This window comes from Mirounga leonina, unplaced genomic scaffold (genome assembly GCF_011800145.1).
Source record: "Mirounga leonina isolate KUSES-001 unplaced genomic scaffold, KU_Mleo_1.0 Mir_204, whole genome shotgun sequence".
Lineage (NCBI taxonomy): Eukaryota > Metazoa > Chordata > Mammalia > Carnivora > Phocidae > Mirounga > Mirounga leonina.
In genome coordinates this window covers 4182498-4192447 of record NW_023270513.1, presented here as the reverse complement: position 1 = coordinate 4192447, position 9950 = coordinate 4182498, and the positions used below count along the sequence as shown (strand labels likewise).

Below are 9950 nucleotides of genomic sequence, written 5' to 3'. Positions count from 1 at the left end.
GGCTCAGTTGGTTAAGCGACTGCCTTCAGCTCAGGTCATGATCCTGGAGTCCCGGGATCGAGTCCCGCATCGGGCTCCCTGCTCGGCAGGGAGTCTGCTTCTCCCTCTCACCCTCCTCCCTCTCCTGCTCTCTATCTCTCATTCTCTCTCTCTCAAATAAATAAATAAAATCTTAAAAAAAAAAAAGAGGGACTATTCCAAGTTAATTAGAGCTGACAACTATTTTCTTTTTCTCTTCCTAAATTCTGAAAAGTATTTCTTGCATGGTTTTTACCTATCCAGGAAATATGTCCTCTACAGAACTTTTGCAAAAGCTGCAGAGATTTTCCTCATATCCTAACGCATCCTTGATAATGTCTTTTAGTGAAAGTGTTGGTTGATTTTTGGGTCTGGAGTTATTTTATTTCTTTTTGGTGAGACTGGGCTAATGTGGTCCAGTTATGTTGCTTTCTGCTATGGTGAAAAATAAAATGCCTAACAAAGTATTTATTAAAAGATGGCCCCCTCACCACCTGCAAAATAAAAAAAAAAAAATAGAGGAATGCCTATATAAACCATGGTGTATGATAACATAACGAGATCTCCATGACATAATTTTGGATGAATAGGGCAATCTGCACAACAGGAAGTAGGGTATAATATTGTTTATATTAAAAGAATACACAGAAAACAATAATATTTTATATGCATTTCGACATATATATGTTAATCCATCGGAAAAAAATCTGGAACGATACAAACCAATCTTATAACAGAGGTTACCTTTGGGAAAGGAGATAGAGGAGCCTCTGATTGTGGGTGATAGACATAGGGAACTTCAACCTTATCTGTAATGTTTTAACTTTTTTCATGAAGAATGTGCTTATATAGTGCTTCTATAATTTTTTCAAAAAATTGAAAGAGAGTGAACGGGAAATGATGGAAAGGAGATAGTGTATGAACCTTTTCTTTCAAGAAATTTGATAATAAAAGATTTATTTTTACTTAATAATAAGAGAATAGCTAAGCAAACTTGAGGACATGTACTAGAGGGAAGATTAGTGCAGATATTAACATAAAATGTAAACCATGGAAATATTTATAAAATGTGAAGTTTTAAAAATTTTGGATTTTTGAAGATTAGTATAATGAAAGCTTCCAGGAAATATAAGGGATCGACAATAAAATATTCCGAGGAAATTGGAAATAAAATTTTATTTTAGAGTTAAACTATAAAATTAATATACTTTGAATCAAATAGAAAAATCACCTTCAAGAAACATAATGGCTTTCAGACTGGCAAGTCTTGGCTATAACCTGATTGATAGTTTTGACATATTAACAAATGTGTCAGTGAGCCATGGAAGCACAGAAAAGGGAGAGTTGGTGAAGCCAACATAGAGCAGACGTGTTAGTTACTTAATCCTCCCCTGCCCATCCCTACGATGGGGTTAATAATAGTATTTACTTCATACGGTTATTGTATAAAACAAAATAGCACTTGGTAAGGAGTAAGGCTTATGCAGTATTTAAGGGAGGGACCCGTGGTGATGAGGCCAACATAAACCGTCACAGTTCTATTTCTCATTATCAACCAGCTCTCTGGTTCTCATACATCAATCTCATAAGGTAATCGGCATGAGTCAGCCTCCTGACTCTGACCAGTTCTGGGGCACTGAGGAGATCAAGTTTCTAAGGCTGAAGGACTATATACCCAGCCTGGACTGAGGTTGAAAGCACCAAGCTAACGCCATCCAGCCAGGCCTCCTGTTAGCCAGCCAGTTACCTTTCTTGGTGTCACCCTACCTTGGATATTCCTAATCTAGTCATACTTCTAAATAACTCGGGGCGCGGCGGGGGGGGGGGGGGGGGGGCAGGGGGGGAGGTCTGTGCAGAAGAAATAAAAAGACTAGAAAAGTTACACTAAAATATTAAGGGGTGGTTGTGTGTGTGAAGGAATTATGGGTGATTTGCTTTACTTTTCTATACTTCTCAAGTTTTCTTTAGTGAGCATTTATTATTTTAATATTTTTAGAACATTTTTAAACGATGGTAAGGTGAAGAAAAAGAGAGGGCAGTAGCCTGAAGGGGACAAGGATAGAGACAAGGCTTCAGAGGCTACAAGCTGAGGGAAAGATGTCAGGGAGTTAGGGCCAGAGCAGGGAAGGTCAAGCACTCTTTCGTCCAAAATGAAGTAGTTTTCCCTGGAAAGACTTTTTCTTCCCCTGTGCCCTTGGGCCTTGAAATGGCTTATTTGCCAATCCTGGCATTTGCATAGCAAGCGACTGCAATGGGAACTATTTGCTTGAGAATTCTAAGTGTATCACCGTGTCTAATTGTATCACTGACTGGCTGTTGAAACTGAAAGTTCCAGATCTGAGTTCTTGAGCATTTCCTCATTCCTCATCATCAACATTAAGGAATATTTGCTAGTCACCTCCTTGGTGCCAGGCTTGATGCTAATTTGGGCAGGGGTGCGCGGGGTGTTGGAAGGGAGGGAGCTTGTGAGAAGAGACTAAATTGAGAGAAATAAAAAGGTAAATGAAAATACAAAATCACCGTAGCCTGGGCGAGGTGGCTGGAGACGGCTTAGAACCACAGATTCTCGGAGTTGGAGTTGAAAGGTCTGTCTAATTCTCTTACTCTGAGATTCAGAGAGCAGCTGGTACTTAAAGCGAGCTTTGAAAGGCGTGCAGGCTTGGCACCAGCGGAGATCGAGCGTGGGGGTTGAGGGCAGCAAACGCAGGGAGCAATGGCCCTGGCGCCAGGACACCGAGCGGGGTGCGGGCCGAGAGTACCCTGTGGCCAATGATCAGTGTTACCTACAGGCTTCTTTTCTCTCCTCCCTTTGGCCCCTTTACTTTCAGCTGAGTCTTTGTTGCCTCAGCCGTGTGACCTACGTGCGCACGAGGAAGCCTTCCAAGGCAGTTACACAACCTCCTCCAACTCCTCTCCAGCCAAGGCCGTCCTGAGGCCCTGCTGGCCTCGCAGCCCAGGCCCCCACCCGGGGAACTAGTTCCCTGCAAGCGCACCACTGCCCCCTCCTTCCCGTGCCTGGCTCTTCACCAGTTTCTAAGGAAGAAAGTACCTTAGGGAGTTCTTTCTTGTTCGGTTTGGGTCCGAGTGAGGAGTTTAATCTGAGCTTTTAGGCAAGAGTACGAAATACAGTAAAGCCCCGGAGATTCCAATTCTTTAGACCCTGGCCGCCAAGCGCGCGTCTCGCCTTTTAGGTTTGAAGTTTCCCTAGGTTCCTAAAACGAGGCCGGCGGAAGAAACGGCCTCCTCAACATCCTGCGCGCACAGCAAGCGTGGAAAACTGAACTAGGCGTTGGAGGTGTTTCGAAAATAAACCTCTGGAGGCATACTGCCTACGGTGACACATTCTCGGCCGCGGAGCGGGCGGGGGCGCTGGGGACCCGCGCGGGCGGGGCGGGCCGAGGCGAACCCCTTGGACGCAGCGCGCAGCTGCCAGGACCCGCCGCGCCCGCCCCGCCCCCGGCTCGCGTCTCCCGCAAGGTGGAGACGGCGCTGCCGCCCGCGCCCCGCTGCCGGCCGCCGCGTCCGGGAGGTCGGCGGGGGAGGCAGGATCCTCTCCTGGAGGCCGGGCGGGACCAAGGGCGGCAGAGGGCGACGCCGGGCGGGGAGCGGCGGCGGGGCCCCAGACCGCCGGAGTCTCGGCCACTTGCTGGCGTGTGCTGGGGCTCCGGAGGCCGCCGGCGCGTGCACGGCCGGCGCCAGGCCTGAGCGGCGGGAGGGCTCAGCCGGGGCCTGGCCCTCGGGTTTCCCACCGCCAGGGCGGAGCTGCCCTGGAGCCCCCTCACTTGGAGGGCCGAGGGCCCCTGTGGCACGCAGGCCGTTTCTCTGAGGGGACTGGAAACGTGGCGCGATGAGGAGCCGGAGTAACTCTGGGGTCCGACTGGATGGCTACGCTCGGCTGGTGCATCAGACCATCCTGTGCCATCAGGTAGGGGAAGGGGTGTCGCCTGTAATCACCGAGGGTGTGCAGTGTGATAGCCCAGACGGAGACGGCTGGATGAACCCCCCACCGTGTGTGTGTGTGTGTGTGTACGTGTGTGTACGTACCAGGTTCTCCCGCCCCCTAGCTGGGGAAGCCTTAGAGGACCCTGAAGAAAAGATAGGTGTTGGGCTTGGGCCGAGAGCAGAACTAGGGTCAAGCACCGTTAGCGGGGAGCCCTGAGCCTTGGCTTCAGAAGCCCTGCCCTTCGCCCCCTCCGCCGTCCCCCAAGTCACAGCAGGGTTCCAGGGGGGCACGGTTGAAAGACGTGTTGAAGGGGCGCCTGGGTGGCTCAGTCGTTAAGCGTCTGCCTTCGGCTCAGGTCATGATTCCAGGGTCCTGGGATCGAGCCCCGCATCGGGCTCCCTGCTCGGCGGCAAGTCTGCTTCTCCCTCTCCCACTCCCCCTCCTTGTGTTCCCTCTCTCGCTGTGTCTCTCTCTGTCAAATAAATAAATAAAATCTTAAAAAAAAAAAGAAAGAAAGAAAGAAAGAAAAGAAAGGAAAGAGAGAGAGAGAGAGAGAGAGAGAGAAAGAAAGAAAAGAAAGAAAGAAAGAAAAGAAAGAAAGAAAGAAAGAAAAGAAAGAAAGAAAGAAAGAAAGAAAAAGAAAGAAAAAGAAAGAAAGACGTGTTGAAGCTTGTTTATTGACAACCCCCTCCCCTGCCCCAGGCTTGGGCGTCATCTTCTTGCCCTCCAGCCAAAGAAGAGAACTAGGGGAACATTTAGCCATTTTAAGGCTAGACTAATGTGAAGATTTGAGGTACCTTGTATATACTGTTAATTATATACTTTTTTCTGGTCCTTTAATGCTAGTTTTTCAGTTTTGATAGTTTATTCTTTCTAACTGGAAAGTTAAAATACTGCCTTTCTTTTAACAGTACTCACATTTCAGACTCGTAAAGCTTCAGCTAGCTTTTTCCCCTTATTCAAGATAGCAGTTGCTTGCACTTGGTAGGAAGGGGAGGTTCTAAAACTCGGGAGTAGTGGAGTAGAAGAAAGACCAAAGTCCCCAAGTGACCCCTTTGATAAGTTTGGTCTCCTCATATTAACAGCTTATAGTTACCTGCCTGTCCTGTTTTTCTTGGTCTTGCAGAATCCAGTGACTGGCTTGCTTCCAGCCAGCTATGATCAGAAGGATGCCTGGGTCCGAGATAATGTGTACAGTATCTTGGCTGTGTGGGGTTTGGGCCTGGCCTACCGGAAGAATGCAGACCGGGATGAGGATAAGGCAAAGGCCTATGAACTGGAGCAGGTACTCAGAATAAATATACAAGGAGATCTGGAGCTGTGTGTGGTAGTGAGGGTGGGGGGGGGGGTTGGGGAGCAGGAATTAAAGGAAATGTAGCTCTAAGGAGCTAAAAGAAGTGTATTTTGCCTTTCTCCCTCCCTCTTCACTTTGTTGAAATTACATTCCAAAAAGCTTTCCTGTATTGTACCAATGTACAATTTTTGATGTAGTGGAAACTTGAAACTTGCTGATTCAGGGGAAGAGGGCACAGTCTGTTCTGTTATAGTGGAAAAGCCTATCCTGGGATCTTTGCTGGAATTTATAATCCTCTTCCTAAGTAAAGGTATTTTGCAGCCTCGAGGATATTTATTCTCATTGAGAAGAATGTTTGGGGGCAGGTATCTATCATTTTACTTCATTTTTAAAAAAATTATAGGTGGTATTTGTATGAGGATAACTGATACAAATTCGCAGACCTTCACAACTAGACACAAGTAAAGAATTTAGTTGTTGAATTTTATACCTGTGACCTCTGTTTCAGAGCCTGTCCCCCTCCCTCAGCAAAATAAGGTCAGAGTCAGCAGATGCCTTTAAGCCAACTTTTAAGGCCCTTCACCTTTATAGAAAGTAGCATCCTTTATAGAACTGTTCAGACAGAGGGTGCTGCGTTCTCTTGAGTGACCCAGAAAATGATATTCTGAGTTTCATAGGGTCTCTTAATGTGATACTCTGCTGTCCGTTGTAAGGTACATGTGAACTCTTTTCCATTAGTGGAGAAGATTCTACACCAGCCATTTGCTCAAGTGGTATCCCTCTGACTTAGGCAATCTGAGCTCTAGTCTTCATCTATAAATCAGAATATTAAGGTTTGGTTATTTTTAAAGGGCATCAACATATAGCGGGGTTGCAGTCCCTGGCGATAGGGAAGTTTCACTATATTGTCCTCTGCACAGCAGGTATTCATTATTCCTTCAAGCCATTATTGAGAGGGACTTAGGCCCATCAGAAAAAAAAAACTGTTGGAGTTTTTGCTCTAGCCCAGGAAGTATAGATCAATATTTTTATGACTTATAAAAATAATACATAACTATTGTAAGAATTTGGAAAATATAGAGGAGTATTTTAAAAATCCTGTAACCCTATTCCTCCTCTCACCCCTGAAATTCTACATCCTACTGTAATGTTTTGCTATTTTGACCTCAGTATTTTGTTTGTTTTGCTAGAGATTAATATCAGTGGAACAGTACCCAAGATTCCATACCTAGTACCATTTGACTGATTTTTTTTTTCAATACTATTAGAAGAAATCTCTTGTCTCCTTGCTGACATTTTTCCTTCTATGGTCCAGGAAGAAATAATTTAACAGAGGAAGGGGGGGAAATTAAGGAAAGACTGAAATGTTTATTTTTTTATTATGTTCAATTAACCAACATATAGGACATCATTAGTTTTTGATGTAGTGTTCAGTGATTCATTAGTTGCGCATAACACCCAGTGCTCATCACAACACGTGCCCTCCTTAATGCCCATCACCCAGGTACCCCATTCCCCACCCCCCTCCCTTCTGTAACCCTCAGTTTGGTTCCCGGAGTCCAGAGTCTCTCATGGCTCATCTCCCTCTATGATTTCTCTCCCTTCAGTTTTCCCTCCCTTCCCCTATGGTCCTCCGTGCTATTGCTTATGTTCCACATATGAGTGAAACCATATGATAATTGTCTTTCTCTGCTTGACTTACTTCACTTAGCATAATCCCCTCCAGTTCCATCCGTGTCATCCATGTCAATGCAAATGGTGGGAATTGTTTACTTTAAAATTTTAATGTTTCATTAAATAGTTTCTAACATAGCCCAAAAATATTTTTCATACTACCTCAATAATAACTTCGAAATATCTCAAAAAAACATTACGGCAATAGGAAGCATCTTCAAAAAAGAAACATTTCTCTGGGAATCCTAAAATTTATATGGCCTTTCATTATGAATTAAAACACATTTTATTATTAGGTCTCATTAACTTTTTTTCTCAAACCTGACTCAGTTAATTCAGACCAGGGATCAGAAAACCATCTCTGTAAAGGGCCAGAGAGGAAATATTTTTGGCATTGTGGGTCATGTGTGATCTCTGCCCAAATACTCAGCTCTTCAGTTATTGCACAAAAGCAGCCAGAGATTTATTTACAAAACACGTGGTTAGCTAGATTTGTCCCTAATCTATATGAGTGGTTCCAAACTCTGGCTGTACAGTGGAATCATTTGAGAAGCTTTTAAGAACTACCCTTACTAGACCCCACCCTAGAACAATTTAGATAAATCTCTGGAAGTGAAGCCCTGGTGCATTAGTATTTTTAAAAAATACTGATTCTAAAGTGCAGCTAGGGGTAATAACCACTGATTTGTGGCCAATAAGAGTATAGATTAAATCCAGGAAATCCATAGATTAAATTCCCACCTATTCTCAACTCTCCACTACTGTGTGGATTTTCCCAAACCACTGACTGTTAATCATTTTCACCCTTCCTTCCAACTCTCACCTTGGTTCCTCTCTAAGAAACAATATCAGAGAATCAAAGAGAATTAGGAGACAAGGGTTTAGGTGACTATTTCTATCTTAGATTGAGAATATAACTATGCACATATATGTTTTTATAAATGCCCTTTGCTCTTGGTCACATAGATATAGAAATACACCCATAAAAATAAATAGGCACACAAATAGACATAGCTCTTTGGATGCCTTCAGTTCTGCTTCGTCCTCAGTTTTGTTCTCTTTGTGTAGTCTCTTATCTTTTCTCAGGAGTTAACTATTCCCTTTCTAAGGATGACTTCCCAAACTGCATCTTTAAATCTGATCTCACTTGTTTCAAACCCTGATTTTCATTGTCTTCTGCTCAGTTGCACCTGGCTTCTCAAGCTCAGAATGTCTGAAACCCCATGTTCCCTACTAAAAACAATAAAACAATAAAAGCGACCCCCGAAAACAGCAACTCAGCATACATCCTTTATTCTCTTATTGGTGTCCTCGTTCTATCTCATTCACCTGGGCAACATTATTTAGAGAATTTCCCATAGTGTATTCCACGGAACATTAGGTCAAATAAGTTTGGGGATATGTTAAACAGTGGGTTTCTTTACTCCATTATTTCTCAGAGTCTTTGATGTACTAATGTACATTTCGAATCTAAGATGAGGGTGGGTTTTACAACCTTTCCAGAATTTCCCGGACTAACTAGTGTTCTATAAAACAGTGTTTGAAAAGTGCTGCCCTTAGGGTGATTTTTGACTTGCCCCTTTTGCCTTTTGATACATGCAGGCCAAAGTCTGTTGATTCTTATAATTTTTCCTGAGTTCATCTCCTCCTTTCTATTCCCTTCTGCCTCAACCACAGTCTAGACTTTGATCACTTCACACTGTTGTGAAAATTCAAATGATACCATTTGCATCCCCAGCAATTTTTCTCTGGCTCTCATTTCCCTACCAGTAAAATCCAGATGTTTGAGATTGATAGGCAAGACTCTCTGGGGCTTGGTCCTAGCCTGCTTTTTCAGTATCGTATCATTCTGGTGCCCTGCATTGTCACCCCCAGTTCCAGCCAGGTTGGTGTCTTCATTACTCCTCTAACAATCCCTTAATAAGAATACCTGACATTTGTGTAAATACTTTTTGTTGTACTACATACTTCCCCATAATTACTAGTATTTTATTCTCACAGGACCCTGTGATTTAGGTATTATCTTCCCCAATTTACAAGTGAAGGGATTGAAGCTTGGAGATGAGGCTGGAATTTGGTGGTGCCATGAACACAACCTGGACTTAATGACTACAGATTAAGTCTTTTTGAATTTTTCCTCCATGGAAGTCGTGGACATTCTCACCTTCAAATCTTTTTACAAGTTGTGTCTTCCACCCATAATGCCTGTTGTCTTCCAATCTGAACTAATACTCCCCTTTCAAAGCCCAGCACCACTCCCACTTTTTCTGTGGTTTCTATCCTCATAAGACCACCACTCAATTGTACAGTGACCACTTCTTTCCTGGGACTACTTTCTTGGAATTTCTAGATCACTTGTGGTCTGTACCATTCAACATGTTCACTTTTTCATTTAGCAGACTTTATGTAATTTGTCGTGTGCCAGGCCCTGTGCTAGATATAAAAAAACAAAACGGGACAAAATGTTTATATTTAGCTCTCAACTTCTTATTTTTAAAATTTTTTAATTTACAGAAAAGTTTTAAAAATAGTAAAATGAGCATATTTGTATAGACTCTTTATCCCGATTCACTAAATTGTTAATATTTGGTCATACTTGCAACCGCCCTCTCTCAAAATGCATGCACACACACATACACACACATGCAATTTTTTTGATGACTGATTTGGGGGTTACTTGCAAACATGGAATATACATTTTTATTTATTTTTTTATTTTTTTGGAATATACATTTTTAAAAATAAAGCCTGTGTGGGGCGACTGGGTGGCTCAGTGGGTTAAGCATCTGACTCTTGACTTCGGCTCAGGTTAGGATCTCAGGGTCATGAGGGCTCTGTGCTGAGCATGGAGCCTGCTTAAGATTCTCTCTCTCTCTCTCTCTCCCCCTCCCCTGCTCCCTCTCTCTCATAATAATAATAATAATAATAATAATAATAATAATAATAATAAGTCTGCTCAGTCCATTGACTTAAAGTTTTATTTCTGAACCTGGTCTCTGTCCCTTTTTCTTAAGGAGTTTA

The 9950-nt window shown here is 43.4% G+C and overlaps 1 protein-coding gene across 10 annotated transcripts in view; it reads left to right on the top strand.

The window, feature by feature from the left end:
- Nucleotides 1-3473: 3473 nt before the first annotated feature.
- Nucleotides 3474-9950, top strand: part of PHKA1 (phosphorylase kinase regulatory subunit alpha 1) — a 142764-nt gene continuing 136287 nt past the window's right edge. For 7 of the 10 annotated variants that reach the window (XM_035028763.1, XM_035028766.1, XM_035028764.1 and 4 more), the window contains exons 1-2: nucleotides 3475-3943; nucleotides 5088-5246. In XM_035028763.1, coding sequence (XP_034884654.1) covers nucleotides 3866-3943; nucleotides 5088-5246 — 237 coding nt within the window. In that variant the 5' untranslated portion in view covers nucleotides 3475-3865. Of the gene's footprint in view, nucleotides 3944-5087; nucleotides 5247-9950 lie in introns of all 10 variants that reach the window. The other 3 variants (XM_035028760.1, XM_035028761.1, XM_035028767.1) reach the window with 2 other exon arrangements.